Raw genomic sequence first — 19350 nt, 5'->3', positions numbered from 1 at the left:
AGTAAGAGAAGGAATGTTTACCTTCAACAGTGTGAAAAATGCTTTTTTAAAAAAATAGTATTTATTAAAAGTTTCAGAATTACAGAAAAAAGAAAAAATAGGAAACAACACTACAATACATAAAAAGAAGGGGAAAAAAGCATAAAAACCAATACAACAATACAGCAAAAAGAAAGAAAAAACAACACAAATCCCATATTACGTATCTTTAACTTCCATTTGCTTGTTTCATTGACCTCCTCACACCTCCCTTTTTGTATTCTAGTTTAATTAGTTATTTCAGCAACTTCTTTCCATCTTTCTCAATTTTTATTGAATAATTTATCTTAACAATTTAGCCTATTAATTAACTCAACAAATCCTTTCCATCTTTCCCCATATTCTGTTATTCAAATTGCCTTGATTTATTTAACCTTATCTTACCGTAAAATACCTTAGAGCTTGAAACTTAATACTCAATTATACATGACTCCTTATATCATTTCTACTAAAACCATATAGTTTCATTCCAACATTTTCCCTAATATTCATTAATTTTAGGCTAATTCCCTAAATAAATATTTTTCTTTATAAATTTTCTTCCAATCTTCATCCAACGTCTCTTCTTCCTGGTCTCGGGTCATGTCAGTCCTTACTGTCCATTCCATCTAGTCCATCAACCTGGTAATCTTATGTCCGAGGCTCTTAAGTCTCTTCCATGTCCCTTCTGCAGATCTTCTTCTTGTTTATACCTGCACTTTTCCTTGTCTTTTGTTGGTCTCTGTCTTAATTCCTTTCCTTTCTCATTGAGGAGTAGGTCTCTGGGAGGTTCCAGCCCAAAGTTATCTCCATCTCCCTTCATCAAACCAGCCCATTCCCCACAGTCCCACTCCCCACAGTCATCAATGTAATCCAAAAAATATTTAAGAGCATATTTCAAAGTCCCTCCGAAGTTAAGAACCTCCTCAGCTCCAGACTCCCCCTGGCCCACTCCAACTTCAATCTTCAAAAACAGTCGCTTATGCTCCTGCAGGGCCTCGGATCTCTCCATTTGTATTATTTGAGGTGCAACCGCAACCTCCTCCATTGTCTTCTGCACTTGCTCAATCAATACAGGTTCCTGAGTTGGTCCCTGAATGGTTTCTGTATCAATATTCCCTGTTTGTCCACAGTTATTGACCCCAACAGTCATCAAATCTGTTTTCTCATTCATCAAATCCATCTTCTCATGCATCTGTTCCAACAAAGCACTTGTCTTGCATAAAGCAAGCACCAAAACTTCCTCCCAGCTCATTTTTATTCAAGGTCAAAAGGACTGGTCCCACGATCTTAATCTCACAGCTGTAGAGTCTGCAAGTAGACTGCAGCAACAATTTAGCAAGCTCCCTCTAGAGGAGACAATTTCTATTTGTATCCATCTTTTTAAGGCAAGTCCAACAAAGGAAATTTACTTTCATTTTTCAGATATTTTGTTTCTTTAGAATGCAAAAGGCAACATTGGAATCAGTTTATTTCTCTTCTTTAGCTATCTGTCAAAGTATTCCATTCACAGTCAGTGAACCTCTCCAACAATTTCTGTCTCTGACACCCCGTTCCCAGGTTAGAGACGGTGGAAACTTATCTTTCTTCACTCCCTCTCCTGCAGGCTTAAATAAAGCCCCCCCCCCTTTCTCCTGCTTCCAAGGGGGTTTTAGTGGTTATAAATGAAGGAAATTTAGACTTTAATGACTTTCCAGGCTTTAGCTTTCAAGATTTTTGCTTCAGTCTATATACAAAAAGCGGAAGGCGGACTTCCTGTTTTGAACCTTCCCGCTTCGGTGCCAAATTAGGATATTTCTTGATCCAATTTTCCGTTTCTACTCACGGGTACTTGTTTTAAATCCAATTGTCCACAGGAAAAAGTCAGCACTCTCCAGCAATGGCTGTACGGCTTCACTCCGTGAAAGTAGCAATCAGTTCGCAGCACCGCGCCGCTCACCCCACTTCACTCCGTAACCCAGAAATGGGGTTCCCCGTGAGTAGGGGAGGCGCTCCTGGTGCCCTGCCGAACCCCACGTTCCCAGGCTTCCTCCGCCTGGGATTTCTAGCGGGTCCCCACCTTCGCCGCGGCGGAAAGACCCAGTTCCACGGAGCCAGTTCCTCCGGTCGAAGGAACTCCGCCATTCGCCGATGGCACTAACCCGGAAGTCCTCCAACAGTGTGAAAAATGCTGTAGAGAAGACAGACCGCTTGCTGTTCTCGGACTGGCTGGTGTCACTGTCTGCCTCAGTCAGTCATGGGGGCTCTCACTCTGACAGCAGACCTGTCAGAGGCAGACTTCTGTCAGGTCTGCTGCCAGAGCTTTAAAATCGGCCATACTGCAAGTAGGCAACACAGACCAACTTGGACACCCCGCCCACCCGTATTCATTGGCTCTGCCCAGAGGTAAGCAGTCAGTGCATGTATATGGCCTTGCTGTGGAATTAATCAGTCAGTGTATTGGGGGCCAGGGAGAAATTTGCCTGCAGGCAAAATGGGCCTGTCTGGGTTTTCATCTCTGCCAGACTAAGCAGTTGGCTCCTTACCTCTCTCGCCCTGACCTAGCCACTGTGATCCACGAGACGGTCACCTCCAGACTGGATTATTGTAACTCACTCTACGTGGGGCTGCCCTTGAGACTGACCCAGAAACTCCAGCGGGTGCAGAATGCCGCAGCGAGGCTCCTTACGGGGTCCTCGCTGCGGGATCACATTCACCCAGTGTGATACCAGCTGCACTGGCTCCTGGTGGAGTACAGGATCAGGTTTAAGGTGCTTGTTTTAACCTTTAAAGCCCTATACGGCCTAGGACCCTCGTACCTATGGGACCGCCTCTCCTGGTATGTCCCACAGAGGACTAAAACATCTTGGAGGTCCCAAGCCACAGGGAGGTTAGGCTGGCCTCAACCAGAGCCAGGGCCTTTTCAGCTGTGGCTCCGATCTGGTGGAACGCTCTGTCACAAGAGACTAGGGCCCTGCGGGACTTGACATCTTTCTGCAGGGCCTGCAAGACAGAGCTGTTCCAGGCCTTTGGCCAAGGCACAACCTGACCCCCTCCTTTGGTAATCCTCACAGAACTCGAGCCCAATTGGTTGCCATTAATTTGATTTGAACTGATTTTATAGTGAATTGATTTTTGAATGCTGTATTATTTTACCGTTGTTAGCCGCTCTGAGCCTGGCTTCGGCTGGGGAAGGGTGGGATACAAATAAATTATTATTATTATTATTATTATTATTATTATTATTATTATTATTATTTGCCTTCCTCATAGCAACTGTCAAAACTTTTAGTGGGGAAAAGACACTGGGTTTGGATCCTTAGTCTACTGATGCTTCGTCTCCCATACCAATAAAGATAAGTCTTTATAGTTCTGTTCTTCCAGCTTACTATTTGTGTGGTGCAACAGATACTTTTTGCTTTGCAAAACAACAACCACCTACTTCCCAAAACACACATATAAAAGCTAGATGCCTGCCCTTGTCAACCCTTATTCAATATTGTTCACTTTTGCATTAGCATATAAAAAGCTGTAACTATATAATCAGTAGTAAAACAACACAAAGAGTATTAGAGGACATTGGTTCCCTTCTGAATGTGAACATACAAATTTCTCGTGCCACTTCAAATGTTTGCAAGTAATAAGTATATCTGACCTCTGCAAGCTTTAATAAGATCATAGCCCCAGAGGTTACTGCCACAGGCACACCAATATGCTACTAATAAATAAAGTATGAGACAAAGCATGTTCACTGAACCTTAATGGTATATTATCGCCATGTACTGCATAATACATAAAGTGCTTTCTATACTTTTTCACTATAATTGATTTACCTATTTATATCCTTCTACAACCTAAGCTATACAGAAATTCATAAATTGTGAAGATCACTGATACTTACTTGCTTGACATTTATAAGCATGTCAATAATACTTGGAAATAAACTTCACAGAAATAAATGTGAATATACTTAGGATCAGTGCTTTTTTCTGGGGGGACGCAGAGGTACACATACCCCTAAACATTTTGTGAATCTTTGTATTTTTGTCCATTTAATGTATTTATTTTCCCCAATTTGAACTATAAAATGGTGATTTTCTTGAGTCAAAGTGAGAGTACCCCTAAACATTATTTTAGAAAAAAAGCACTGCTTAGGATTAATATGTGAAAGCCATAAGAATCAGCTGAATAATAAGCAGCAACAACTTAGTTTTCTTGTAAGATACCTTTGGCCACTTCCCACAAATGGCATTATTCTCAGGAGTTTTTTCCAGTTTGTAATAAATAACCCAAGTTCAGAAGCTTCTGCATTCTTCCATGTCCAGCAGACTGGCAAACACTCTGAAAATTAAGTCTGTTTCCATACTCTAAACAATACCCCAGATGGAACTTTAGCTAATGAGCATAGGTTTTTAGAATTTCAGACTGTCAGACTAGTCCAATGCAGCAATGCATCACAGAGCTATTTAGGTGTCATGATTTTAGTGTAGCAAATCCATACAGTGGTACCTTCAGTTACGAACTTAATTAGTTCCGGAGGTCCATTCTTAACCCGAAACCATTCTTAACATGCGCTTTTGCTAATGGGGCCTCCCTCTGCTGCCATGCCTCCGCCACGCGATTTCTGCTCGCATCCCGGGGCAAAGTTCGCAATTAGGAGCATCCACCTCCGGGTTAGCAGAGCTCATTACCCAAAGTGTTTGCAAGGAGGATGTTACGTAACCCGAGGTTCCACTGTACTGAGTTTGCATGTACAACACTGCACCATGGCAGATATGGAATAGCAAACAGATCCCTCCAACCATCACAGAAGCTGAGTTGCATTCAGCCAAGATGAAGTGTTGCCTCTTCCATCAAGACAAATGGGAAGGCTCTGTGCAAAAGAGATCTCCCTGTGTGCATCAGAGATTCAGTGTGCACATGGACTTGTTCTGCCAGAGCCAATGTGCACATGGACTTGCTCAATGACGATAAAAAACTCGACCTGTGAGGAATCTATAATGGCTTCCTTCTCATCTGCTCACTTGCACACAGAGCACATAATATGGGAATAAAAGCCTTTTCCAACATACAAATGATTTACTTTGTATTCTCTGACACTAGAAATTCTGTCCTTATCTAAGCCTTTGTTACAGCTAAAACAATTTTAGAAAATTTCAAAAAAAAATTAAAAAGATAAGGCAGCCGAAATGACATACCAGTTCTGAAATGCTGGAGTAGAGTACAATCACCAGAGTGTTATATAAAGCACTGCTGCTACAGCTTTTGAAAAGGTGGTGATGACATTTAATTCAGCAATATACATGTGTACAGCATCCTAAAGTATATTAAAAAATGCAGCCACTTCCTTCCTTCTGACAACATGTATCAAGTGCATATATATATATATATATATATATATATATACACACACACACACACACACACACACACACACACACACACACAAACTATACACTTTAAAACATAACAACTGGTTGATGAATTTAAATTATTTGTTTTCTATTAGAGCTGACATTGTAATCATGACATCTATTCCAAGCTATTATACATTTGAGCTCCTAGAATCAATCTTTTTTCCAATAAAAAGATCACTCCGATAAACAAGTCGTTCCTTCCCTCCTTCTCCCCCCAATTGTGTTTTGTTAAGTATGTCAGCAACAAGGCTGCGTGGGTAAGATTTGTGCTTCAGAAGGACTTTAAAAACAAAACAGCCCCTGAGAGCTGTGGAAAAATTCCTTTAATTGCCAGCAGAAAGCCTGGTGATATGTCTAAAGCCAAAACTGTGCTCAGCAATGGTGTTTTTTTGTTTTCTGTTACCTCACCGATGCCACCATTTGCTCAACTCCTACGGCAGCGCTGTGTGCCAACATCAAAACAAGTCTAACATCCTACACACAGCAGCTGTCTATTCACCCACTTCTTTTCTCCCCTTGGTTTGATTTAAGGATGTGGCCTGTACTTTTGATGCAAAACATATTTTTTAACAAGGAGGAAGTGCAGCAGAAATGTCACCCATTCTGTAGGGTCAGTTGTAACGAAACTCAGCAGGATTTGAGGAGACAGCAGGGGTGTAACGCAGTCTTGTCTGAGGATATTTACTGTCACAGTTGTTACAAATCCACAAGGTTTGCCCTACTGAATCTCTCTACAGGTGTCATGAGAAGAACATCGCCTTTTCTCTTACCGCCATCCTACCCCAACCTTTTATCAACACAATTAAAGCTATTGAAAGCAATTTTTTTAAAAAAACGGACAGTGAAAAATTGCCACTTAAGATCCATGTGAGATGGCCAAAAACATTGGGCCACCTGAGGCAGACCACCAAATGCTGCCATCTCCTCCTTCCTTCCTCATCATGCACCAACCCACTGGACAAATTCTACACATTTGCTGCCACTTCCAGTTTTTGGTGCTGTGCGGCCCAGCTTTGCAAGGTCCCTGGGCAGCATTTATGCCCGCAATGTCTCATTCAGAGGAAGGGCAGGTCCTGAATCATGATGCAGTAGGGTCCTTCCTCAGAGTGAGGCACTGAGAAGATAGGGCAAAATAACCCTGCTGAGCCCCAGAAATGCTGTCGCCACTTTGCAGCAGGGGGAGGAGATACAGTTCAAAGTTTAACAGGCAACAGTCTTTTTTCCTTCTGTGTTTCCAGGCTGCTTGCTGGCACAGACAGGCAGAACCTGTCTACCTTTTCCTCTTTGGAATTGGTTGAAGAACTGACGCAGGAGAGCAGGCAAGCTGTGGGGTCTGTGGGTGGGTTTGCAGGCAGCCCAGAAGCAGATGAGAAGGGGATGTGTGATCTAGCATCCTTCGCAATCTGCAGCCAGAGACAAGGACTTTGCCTTGCTTCATAGAATGGCTGGGCATGCATTCATGAGAAACTTGGTAATTGGAAGAATTCAACCATGGTTTGGTTTTGTTTTTAAAATGTCATTTTCAGTATGCCTAATCAAAATCTAGTTTAGACTTTTCAGACAAACCTAGCTTGCTGACTAGTTATACCACTGACTCTTGTAAATGCCTCACTTAGAATACAAAGTTTACTAGGGATTCTCAGATGCAATACATATCTAATGTTATTTCTATCAGAATATCTTCCACAGTGTCAAACAAAGAGGTGTGCACATGTGCAAAGGGTACTCTTTAATTTATATCTATAATTCTGCAAAAAGCCTAAGGCAACATGATCCTTTGCAGCCAGCATTATAAGACAACCTAGAATGTTTGAACAGGGATGATTCCTTCCCCACTCCCAGTGGGGATATGCTCCTAATTGCTGACCCATCTTCTGCTAACCTCACCGATAGCAGAGATGGACAAACTCTGTGATTTGCAGATGCTCAAACAGACCTCACTTATAGTGAGGATGCATCACTATAAGTAAGGAAAAAGTCACGGGGGGTCAAAAATAAGTTAGAGCCCATACTACAGAAGGAAGTGTGGTTTAAGGAGGAGCTGTTTTTGCTTTGATCTTTTGTTTGATTCTGGTACACAATTCCTGAAAGCGTTTTAAAAGGGAGGCTACTTTATAATCACCAGCAGCAGTTGAGATAACAAAAGGACTAATGCTGCTAATGGAAAGGATTAAAGTCTGAATAGAGGCAGAGTTGCCTCTCTTTCTCAAAATGTTTAACAGATCATGGCACAAGTTTTTCAACCCAGTGTGCACTTCATTTTGCAAGACTTCATTCAGGTTCAGATTAGGTGATCACTGCAGTGGAAAACATAAATCAGGTTGGACACTGGATAAGGGACTGAGCTCAAGGGCAACAGTTTCTCCTAGCTTCCTTTCAAAATACAAATCCTAATGTTTCGTGCACAGAGTGTGGTTCTATTGCCAGGTGAAGAGAACACATACTGTGATATAGCATGGAGACAAGATTGCAAGCCTGCCAAAACTAAAGTCAGCAATGGAGGCCGCCAAGACTGTCTACAGCTAAAAATGGTCAGAGGAAGGAAGAAGAGGAATCCATTTTATATGAATTTATACATGGAATCTGGTGGTTCTGATCCAATCATGCTTCGTTTGCATTGGGCTGCCTCTTGGATCAAGCATCCACCTATATCTGAGCCACCTGTGCATTGCCTTTTTAAAAAAGAAAAAAAGCCTATGCAAGACTGTACCAAAAATGCATGTATTATAAATATATTAATTATAGAAGAGTCAAGCCACATGTGACACTATATTTCTGCAGCTTAATTTTAGAAGTACTAATCCATCAGTAGTCTTATATGGTCATATCCTGTGTGTGTGTGTGTGTGTGTGTGCATGTGCGCGCACACGCGCACATGCTTATGTGCTAATTACTTTAGGAAACTGTGGCCATGTGTGTGTGTATAACATGCTATATTGCATATAGCATGTGCGAATTGCTCATATTTTTAGCAGAACCGATTTTTAAAAAACCCTCGCTATTCATCAAGGTGTAAGATAATAATTAGAAAACATCAGTGCGGAAAAGTTCAACATCAAGAGTTTCAGAAAATTGTCTCTCTACAAACAAGCAGCATCAATATTTTGCTAATTACAGAAGCCAGAGGAAAGGGTTAAATGACGCCCACCTCTTTGTGGTTGCTAACAAAAAAGCCATTTCCCTGAGCTGTAATCTATGCAGCAGGGTGTAGTATAGAGATATCTATTCTACAGACACTGTTCTGTTCCCATGGAAGTTATATCGGAGTAGCTGATGGCCTCACACAAGAACACCACATTTTAAAATACTGGAGCAAGTGAAAAAATGTTCAAAAGTCAGTCCCCTGGGTGGTGTACAACATTAAAAACACATCACAGAACATCAATGATTAAAAAACATAATGACAGACACCCTAATAAAAACAGTCATCATAATAACAGTCTATTTTCCCCACACTTTAATAGGCAATAGATTACTAGCCACAGGCCTGGGTAAAAAGGAATGTTTTTGCCTGGTGTCTCAATACATGTAGTGATGGCACCACGCGAGCCTCTCTTGGGAGAGCATTCCATAATTCGGAGCCACCACAAAAAAGGCCTGCTCTCTTTTGGCCACCCTCCGGACCTCTCTGGGATAGGGGACATAGAGAAGCACTTCAAGTGACAAGCGCAGGGTCTGGGTCAGTTCATACACAACTGTGTTGCAGAGTATATGAAAAGGGATATTGCTTATGCTTAGCATAGTCTGGGACAAGATCTTTCTCAAGATGAATTTGGGAGTGACCAGTAGTGGACATTGTGGTGAGGATAGAGGTGCTTACCTGACCTTCCAGCAGGAGAGCTGCCGCTGCTTACTGTGTGTGTGTGTGTGTGTGTGTGTGTGTGTGTGTGTACAAAAGTGCACCACCATACCAATTCACTACAAGGAATAACAGGAGTTTGGTCCCAATGCTCAGGACCTGTGTCTTGGTGGGCCAGCTCAGAAAAGTGCACAGCTTTCTAGAACGCCCCTTGAGGCATTTCAGAAAGCTCTACTCACACACTCGCTTGGATGAAAAGCAGAGAAGCAATCATTTTCATCCAATTTTCTTAACTGCTTGACACAAGGTTTGATGGGAGGGGGAGTTGCTGTGATCTATATGATTTCTCTCTCTCTCTCTCTCTCTCTCTCTCTCTCTCTCTCTCTCTCTCTCTCTCTCTCTCTCCAGACTCTCTGTCCAGTTGTGGGGGTAGCATGTTTCTTCCTGGCACTGGGTAATTGTGACAGATTAGAGATTCTGTTGGTTTACTGCCTGCCTCACTAAAAAGCACTCTCTTGCCTGCCTGAGCTCACAGAGTTGGTCTCAGAAGTGGTGTTGAGGACTCTCAGATTGCTGGTGTTGAGGGCTTTCAATGGCCATACCAAGGCGAAAAGCTGTGGCTCAATGTTAAAAAGGTAAAGGTAAAGGACCCCTGACAGTTAAGTCCAGTTGTAGATGACTCTGGGGTTGCAGCACTTATCTCGCTTTACAGGCCAAGGGAGCCAGCGTTTGTCCACAGGCAATTTTTCCAGGTCATGTGGCCAGCACGAGTAAGCCGCTTCTGGTGAAACCAGAACAGTGCATGGAAACACCATTTACCTACCCGCTAGAGTGGTACCTATTTATCTACTTGCATTTTTGATGTGCTTTCGAACTGCTAGGTTGGCAGGAACTGGGAGCTCACCTCATTGCAGGGATTCGAACCGCCGACCTTCTGATTGGCAAGCCTAAGAGGCTCAGTGGTTTTGACCCACAGTGTCACCCGCATCCCTTTCTCAATGTTACCTGATTTTATTTTATTTATTAACAGAATATAGCCAAGGCAAATGAATTGCCTTACACTGGGATGTGCATTCGAATCAACATTCCACTGAAGGTAAATAATACAGTGCAAATGAACTATACCCACATTTGTATCTGACTGTACATCTAAACATGAATGTCTTTCCTCTGCACTGCATTGCTTTCAATAAGATGTGGTTCCTCTGCATGACATCTCAATGGTACAAACATTTGTATGTGTATCCCAATGTAAAGAAGCACCAGCCTAATTCCCTTAGTAATGGGGATAATGGCAACATGCCATACAGAAGCAGATGGGGAAACAAAGTCTTTTGTGTGTGTGGAATACACAAATGAATGGAAGCGTCGGGCAGGGGCTGCAGACAGTTTTACTCTTCCCAACATGCCAAGTTTTGCAACAAAAACATTTTGAAAAATGAGCTAAAGCAGATACTCATCAACTGGCAAGGAAGCAGAAATTGGATATAATTCCTCTAGTGAAGAAACCCTCTGGGAAATTAGCTAATAGTGTAGAAGATATAAAAATGATTATTTTGTTTTTCAGCCACTTATATCAAACTGAGAGACCTCAGGATGTGACACATTATTATTATTTTTTTAACGAACTGCAGATCCCCAAAGTTTAAATTTAAGATAATTGAGGAACTAAATGCTGCAATTTCCCACAGGAATTCATAAATCAGATTAAGAATCTTCAGAATAAAAGACACCTGATTTTGATCATTTCGCAGCTGAATTCTACCAAAATTATGCATAAGTATCGAGCACTTATTTAGGTGAATTTGTTTAATTACCACATTGACAACAGGGGTTCTGGAACTCAGCAGGAACACCTCCCTCCTTCTCTTTAGAATGACAATGGCACCCACCTGAAAGGTGCTAGAACTAAGTTGCAGTGAGTCTCCCCCCCCCCTAAGAAAAAGCCCTGTCACAGGCTGACATTGCTGGAATTTCACAAGGGATTATATTTTATCCTATAGCCAACACACACTGAATGGGTTAGAAGAAAACTGACATCCAGTAGGAAGAAATACACAGAGACCTATGTCTTCTAAACAGGGTCTTCTAATAAAAGTGCAATTTGATATTATACTCCATTATGGAAATGCTTCAAATAATACAGCATCTCTCACATATATATCTTATCTAAATCTTACATAATGGTTCCAGATGTTTTCATCAACTGTGGATAATTAATTAGGGTAAATCACCCCAGTCACACCCTTCTCACCACTTCATTGTTTGCCTCATATTGTCCCATGTCCATCGTATGTTGAATAAAATCCCACCACACAGTGCTAAAATCTTGCTGCTGCGCTTTTCCTTGTATCAAACATTTGGAGACAGTGGTTTGTCCCCCCCCCCCATAGTGCTCTATAATATATCTTTCCATAACAATTATTTTTGTTTTTCTATCTGCCACCAATAAATGTGTTATCAAATCCTTAGAACTTATATTATTATTAGATGCATTCTAAATAAGAGTTGTTACTGATCTTTTACATATTGAAGCTTAGAAGGATGATTTCAAAATAATAGGGTTTCCTCCATAGCATAGCACCTCCAAAGACCATAGCACCAAGGCACACCATGAAATCCAGAGGCTTAGGTAAATAGTCTATGTCTTTAAAGACGAGGCAGGGCTGGCCCAATACATTTCATCACTTGAGACAGACTCCCAAATGGCATTCCCCCTCCTTGTCAGGGAAAAAGTGGGTCAGGAAAGATCTACATCAGAATTAGGGGGGTGAGGAAGAAAGGTCAACATCTGCATAGCTGCCCAGGTAGACCTTGCCACCTGAGGCGGTTGTCTCACCTTGCCTCATAGATTGCCCAGTCCTGGGCCTAGGGTTGGTTTTGTGTGTGTGTGTTTTTTAATTATTATTTGATTATTATTTGCAGGAGAACACCAAATATTTTCAAAACTTAACAATTTCTAGAAAAGCCTTCTTTCATACACTTCTCCATGCCAAAGCAAACACAAACTTCAACCAGGAAATGTAGACCGGCAACCATTACAAAACTTCAGAATCAAATGCCTCACACCTGCAGAGCAACAAATATCAACATTATCATGCCAAACATTTTCTGAAACAAGCAAGCTGTTTTCTAAATCAAATAAGCAAAACAAAACTCTGCTATGAATGACCACAAGTTTCACTCTCTACTAAGTTTGGAATAATTCCATTGTTTTCAGCTGTAGTGTTCTTGTGCAAATGATTTTAACTCTTTTACCCCCCTGGGGAAAGAGATTTATGAAAATCTGAACTCAGAATAGAAACTGCACATCATAGTAGTAGTGGTATCTAAAAAAAAAAAATCTGAATTACTCCCCGCTCCTACTGGAAAAGCACATTAATCAGTGCCTAGAAAGCACACCAACTTTTGAATGCATATTCAGGAGTCTACGCATATCCATCAAGTTCTCCAGAATTCAGAAAACATCATGTACAATAAACCAAATCCATATAAAGATAAAGGTGAAACAAACATGCAAGGGTTTGAATAAATACCAGTCTAGTCCACTCACTGAAAACAAATTTTTACCATGTTATTCCAATATATTGTAGTACAGATATGACCAAGACAGGTAACTCCAATGAACAAAATATAATCCTTCAAATTTGGGATTCAGGTCAATCCACAGGAAAAACAGGCTCACCAACCACTCTGTATACATCCTCAAAACATTTTCCCCCTCTCAACTTTCTTCAATAGATCATTAAAAAATAGTTATTGAACCCTACCTTCATAAATCGCCTTGAATCCTTGAGCACTCACAGCAAAGTCTGTAGTGAAGCAGAGAGTCATAATTGATCCTGTGCTCACTATGGAGGATGGCAGCTGAAATCCAGAAAGCCTGCAAGATGCAAGGGACAAAAAGAAACCACAGTATTTCTTATTAATTGTAACAACAACAACAACAAAACTCCCAAAGAGCATCATTTAAATGTTTATATTGGCAGCCTCTTCTTTGATGAATATCTGAAGACTTGAAAAAGCATCTGGAGGTACTCCACTGATATTTCTAAATCTTTTGAAAACTTTTTAATAGCACACGTCACATCTGAGCTGGGGGGGGCACCCTTCAATCTGACTATAATTAAAGAGGACTTAAGCTCTGCTCTGCTCTCTTCCCAGCAGGGAGGTCTACGTGTGTGTCTATGCGTGTAAATTAATGTTGGCCTGAGTGTACTACAGGTTTGGATACTAACCTTGGAAATGATTTGGGGGATGGAGCCAAGATCTCTCCCCAAACAATTAATCATGGTTTGTTGGTTTGTTTTTACTTTTCACAACTGCCCATAGCCACTGTTCTTTGGTTTGCTGCCTGTGCTGCTGTTTGGATAGTGTTTTTGCATTTTCATTCCTTCTTGAGCGAACCCAGGCAGTCGAAGCTCCTTATTCTCCAAGTGACACTGTCAAATGTTTAGCTTTGTGCCAAAGCACATGAAACTCATTGCTCTGAAAGCAGCACTTCTTGCACTTGAATATGACCAGCTGGTATATAAAATAATGCCAGAAAAAAGTGGCAAAAATGTTGTTGAGAGTTGATAGGAGGGGGCGGTTATGCTGTATGTCTGAGTCCCTTTGAATTCTTGGCTCTGGCAAGGATTCAAATTGCTGGAATAGCCAGACAAGTTTCTTGGTAATGTCCCTCTAAGTATGGGCCACTAAACATAACAAAGGAAGTGGCTCTGTGCCAGATAAAAATGGGCGGGTCTCCCTCCCACCACTCACTGGTGGTTAGAAAGACAAAGGCAAGAGTTGAGCTGTGTGTGAACTAGAAGTGAGAAGCTGCAGGCTGGGCAGCTGAGAGGAAGAACCATGCCTGATTTCTGCTGGAATCCAAGGCTGTGGTTATGGGAGAAGCAAGAACCTCTTGGGATGTTAATGCTGTGAGCCCCTCTGTCATAGGCTTAGGTTGCATATATGTGTAAATAAACCATATATCCTAAATACACCTTTCTGAGGAAACTGAACCCTGATAAGTTGTGAGGATGCCCATAGGCCCCTTAGTATGTGGAACTGCCTTGCATAGACCATTTTAGGTAGCTTCTCCATTGTGGCATATTGTGAAACTGTCCCTAACCCAGGAGTTTTATCTAGACAGGAAAAACCAAGCAAGAAAACTATCTCTATTTGAATGCACAGTGCAAGGTGACAATAGAGCTAAATCTGAAGGCTTTAAAATATTCATGTTCAAATAGTTTTTCTTTGCTTACTTTTCTTTCAAAGGTCTTAATAAACTGTGAAGTTAGAAATAGGTGGTATTAGTGAAAACATAATTGCCCATTTTTTTAGATTAAGCTGTTGGCGCAGTTGCTGCCGTGATTCTGAAACACATGGGAGATTCTGTGCATGGTAACCTGCTCATATGGAAAGATGCCCACACAGTCTGTGTAGGTAAGCATGTACAAACACACCCATGTAGTTAATGTCAACTGTGCCATAGAATTGCAGCGTTGGATGGGCCATTTCATCCAACCTGCTGCACTGCAGAAATCACAGTTACAGAATATCTACCAGATGGCCAGGCAAAACCAGTTAAGGAGGTTTCATCAGCATTAGAGTGGTAAAAGAAATATCAGTATGTAGATCATGTGGCAAGTCCTGTTATGTATTCAGTGGTTTGTGTTTGCCTGAGCTTGAGTCTAGACTAAAGATTCTGAACCAGTGTTCTGATTCAATACATGATATCCAATCACAGAACAATTAAGGATTTGGGCCTCTGTCATTGGCCCTTAAACTCTGAGTTATGATTCACAGCTTGAAAGTTTAGATAGCCAATCATGTTGGGAGTGGAAGTGGCCCAGGCCTTCAGAAATGTATATAAGCAGTTGCTTCGCCTCTGTTGTCTAGTTCTGTTAGTTCAATAAAGGTTCTTGCTGTTCAATAAAGGTGTCTTGCCTCGTGGGAACCGACCTACACAGACAACAGCATTCCCAAATCAAAAGGTATGCAACCTCTAGCAAAGGAAGATTAATTCTCAAAGACTGCAGATCTATGCACATTTAGCCGTGAGTAATTTCCATTTAACATAAAAGGACCTTACTTCTGACTGGATAGGCATGCACTCCTGTCACCAACAATGGCTTATTCCATTAAATATTCGCATGTATGTTCCAGAAATCTTTTGAACTATAATTGTTAGCAAATTCTTCAAAAACTGTAGTTTACAGAAAGTTGTATCCCATGTTTTCCATGCATAAGCAGAACATATTTCAGCTTGCATAACAAGATTTCTCATTCCTCTCCTCACCCCTGCAGTCCCCCATGTGCCCCATGGGTAGCGGCGGAAAGTGAAGTTGGGTCACATAATACTGGATTATCCACAGAAGTATACACTGCTAGAGAGAAAAGCCCTTGTATATCAACTCCATGTGAAAATGAAATTATCACTTCCCGACAGTGTGCGCGTAGCAAAGAAGGCACCTGTATGATTTTCAAACATTGCTGGCAAACTGTGATACTAGTGCACACCTGTACAAAGAAAAGTTGTAGGACAAGTAGCCTTAAAGCAGGCATCCCCAAACTCTGCCTTCCAGCTGTTTTGGGACTACAACTCCCATCATCCCTAGCTAACAGGACCAATGGTCAGGGATGATAGGAATTGTAATCCCGAAACATCTGGAGGGTCAAGTTTGGGGATGCCTGCCTTAAAGAATAGGCTTGAGTCATAACTATAGACTATAGCATTAACATAGTAAACTACCATTACAAAAGACCATAAGAGCCAACTACTAGGGGCTAAAGTCCCTTTGCCCCCCCATAAAATTTTTGAGGGATCTAGGCTCCTACAAATTTGATGGGTGTTGCCATTCGAATGGTTTGTGTGTGTGTCTTGTGACTAATTATGCAGGTTGGGGCTTACCTGAGCCCCCCCCCCAGGTATTTGAATTCAACTCAGCACCCCTGCCAAAGTCTGAATCCTTTTGTCTTCTTTGTTGTGATATCAGGCCTTTAATGACCAGATGTTTTGTTTGTGCTCAAAGGCACATCCCAACAGACCTCAAAGTTCATTATCAGTAACATTGACTACAAATTCTCAAAGCAGTCTAGTATTTTTCTATCCACGTAACTTGATTATTTTTGAAGAGACAGCAGCTGGCTAATATTGAGAGGTGTGTAATTTTTAAATATCTATTGTCTTGATATATTTCGTACACACACATGCTACACTAAATTTCAGGATGTACTTATGCAGTGCCATGATGACTATATCCTGATCTTATATTGTTTTAGTAAATATTTCCACCTCTAGGATGACGTCTGCCGTTGAGACCTGTATTATTGACAAACGACAGCCAATATGTCTGCTTCATCTGATTTCAAGGAATGCTGAAGTTGTTTTGACACAAACTACTTTTTTAATGAAGTGTGCATACTTCAAATGCTATGTGACTGCTTTAAGGGTAGTTCCTGTACACTACCTTTTGAAAGTTGGCAGTAATTTTTTTAAAAATGGTAGCCAATGAAAATGAGACAAACGTTGAGTTAAACAAATCTACAAAATGTATCCAGTTTCAATGAAAGCAAAGCAAAAACAGCACTAAGTATCTAAAATAATGGGATAAGCATACCAAAAAAACCTGTTGCACACCTCCATTCTGAAAGCATTTTGCACCTCATTCAGTTGTATTTCTTCTGGAAAACTCCTTTTATAGGTGCTCTTTATAGAACCGTGTCTTGCTTCTAACACCAATTATCAGTTTATTTTCCGTATTTGGGTACACTTAACCAAGTCCAAAGTATGTATGTATGTATCATATAATATATGCCTTTCCATAATCTCATCACTTAATTCTTTCAGATGTGAGTACAGGCCATAACCTTTCTCTGTTTCCAAATGTGATTATGAAACTATAAAGCAGTGGTCTAATGAAGTGATCCAGTCAAAATCAAGCAATGGAAGAAATGAGCATGTGGTCTCTTTAAAGAAATGAGAAATAAAAATGATCACATTGTGCTTAATGGTTGTTGTTTTTTTACCCATTATTATCCATGAGAATGCAAACTCCAGCTTTAGCCTTTCACCTCTACCTTATTTTTTAGAGTAAACTTTTTTTGAAAAAGTAAGTGAATAAACTTTTGTTGGAAATGAAGTTATTTTATTTGGAGTTTGATAGTTCAAATAGGAAGAAAGATACTGTCATATATATCCTGGAGAAAATATATTTTCTTGGAAAGACTCCTCTGTCATATTAACATCCATAATCATTCAATTATTTAACCTTATTAGAAAGGTGAATTTATTCATAAGGCAGGGAACATTAATTCCATCTTCCATTGTGCTAGAAGACATTTTATTCAAACCTTAATTTAAATTGTCACCCAATATTGTCAGGTCACCTAGCATAATTGAAGGATTGCATTTTGAAAGTATCTGAAATTCTACATAGTATTTTAGTGATCTCTGTCTTAGGAGCACAGATATATCCTTCTCAAAAGCAGGTAATATTACGATTACAGCTACTGTACTCACTTTCAAAAGCTCTCAATTTCAATTAAAACCTTTGTAGATGCTGGTTTAGCTTCTCAAAGCTCCTCTCAGATTAGATCAGAAAATTCTTCCAGAAAAAAATATGCAAGAACTCAGGTAATTTTTCAAATGGCTTATCAGTTCATATGGGGGCGAATGGGGGATACTGCTGGAGCAAATCAAAGGGAAGCAGTCAAAAAAATAATTTACTCACACCTTTGGAACAAATAAAAAATTTTTAATCAGTATTTAAAACATTTTCATTTGTGACCTGATGACCAAATAAAAACTTGGGCACAAGGGCTGGTTTGAACTAGGTTAAACTTAAAGTGTAAACCAATGAAACACCTGAAGAAGGAAACATCTATTGGTGTGGGAACCAATATTAATTAATGTAAAGCAAAAAGTTGAGTCACTACAGTGCCCACCATCCCTGGCCTGTGGGAAATAGAGGCATACATAGCTCTTTTCCCTAGGCCACAGCACGATTGTGAGTAGGGCTTTCTGCATCACCCTCATTGCCTGTGGGCTTAGCTCCAAGTGGGTGAGGGAGATTGGCCTCAAAGGCAGCCTTTATCAGGGGCGTAGTGTGTGAGGAGGATGCATCAGGCATGCAACCTTCAAATCAGACTGATTGGAAGGGTGCATCCCTGCCCTCACATGGCACTGTTATACTAGGAGGAAAGAGTAAAAAAGCCTCAGCTCAAAACCTCACTAAAAGCCAAAAAGGCAATTGCTCTTAGAGCCATAGAGCTGACCTGGAAATGTAGAGCAGGAAGAAACCTACTTTCTCTGCCTAAACAGCAAATTGCTGACAAAACCACAGTGGCGATAAGAGGACAACAGAACTCAATTTTTTTTAAAAAAGCATCAACCACATACTTGTATTAACTTTGCAGGCTTCAACTCTCATTCTTTTTTTGGGGGGGGGGGGGTGGGCGGGTGGAACCTGGAACAATAACTGACTACTGCTTTGGCTCTAAGCTTGCTAAAGCTATGAGAGAAGCAAAGAGAAACTGCTGTGGGCACAAGGGCTGGGTAATATATTGATATATTGTCCAAAACTGATTTGAAGTCCATATTGTGATATTGGTTTCATAATTTTTGACACGGCCTGCCAATATATTGTGAATCATGCTACTTTTAAAAGACATCTGAAGGCAGCCCTGTTTAGGGAAGTTTTTAATGTTTAATGCTATATTGTGTTTTTAATATTCAACTGGGTATAAATAAAATTATTATTTATTTATTTATTATTATTATTATTATTATTATTATTATTATTATTATTATTATTGGCATTCTGGAGATGTAATGCTGTGGACTCTCTTCCTCTCCATGTAGATCCTGGTGTATATAGGTGTAAAACGAAACATATATATTGAAATGCTACAGACTCCACCAAGTCCTGAATTTACAATGGAAACATGACCTTGGGCGAGCACCTGGAACCCCCAGAATCTTATTAGAGATTGGAGTGGCATGTGGCTATACCAGTGTTTTACAGCAAGTTGGTTTCACCTTTTGACTATTTAGAAGTCACACTGCTTCTAAATGTGTTGGTCTTGTGTGGGGCACCAAGGAGAGCTTGGCTCTCTGGCTGGTGTACTGACCACCCAGCACACCGGCAG

General features: G+C 40.7%; 1 protein-coding gene across 1 annotated transcript in view; it reads right to left on the bottom strand.

Annotated features, from left to right (window-relative positions):
- CSMD1 (CUB and Sushi multiple domains 1) overlaps positions 1-19350 on the bottom strand; it is a 998673-nt gene that overhangs the window by 687571 nt on the left and 291752 nt on the right. The window contains exon 3 of the mRNA XM_081189289.1: positions 12984-13096. Within this exon, the coding sequence (XP_081045415.1) occupies positions 12984-13096 (113 nt within the window). The remainder of the gene's footprint in view (positions 1-12983; positions 13097-19350) is intronic.

This window comes from Podarcis bocagei, assembly GCF_964188305.1.
Source record: "Podarcis bocagei genome assembly, chromosome: 3".
NCBI classification, from domain to species: Eukaryota; Metazoa; Chordata; class Lepidosauria; order Squamata; family Lacertidae; genus Podarcis; species Podarcis bocagei.
The sequence above is the reverse complement of the archived record's forward strand: the minus strand, read 5'-3'. Positions and strand labels throughout refer to the sequence as shown.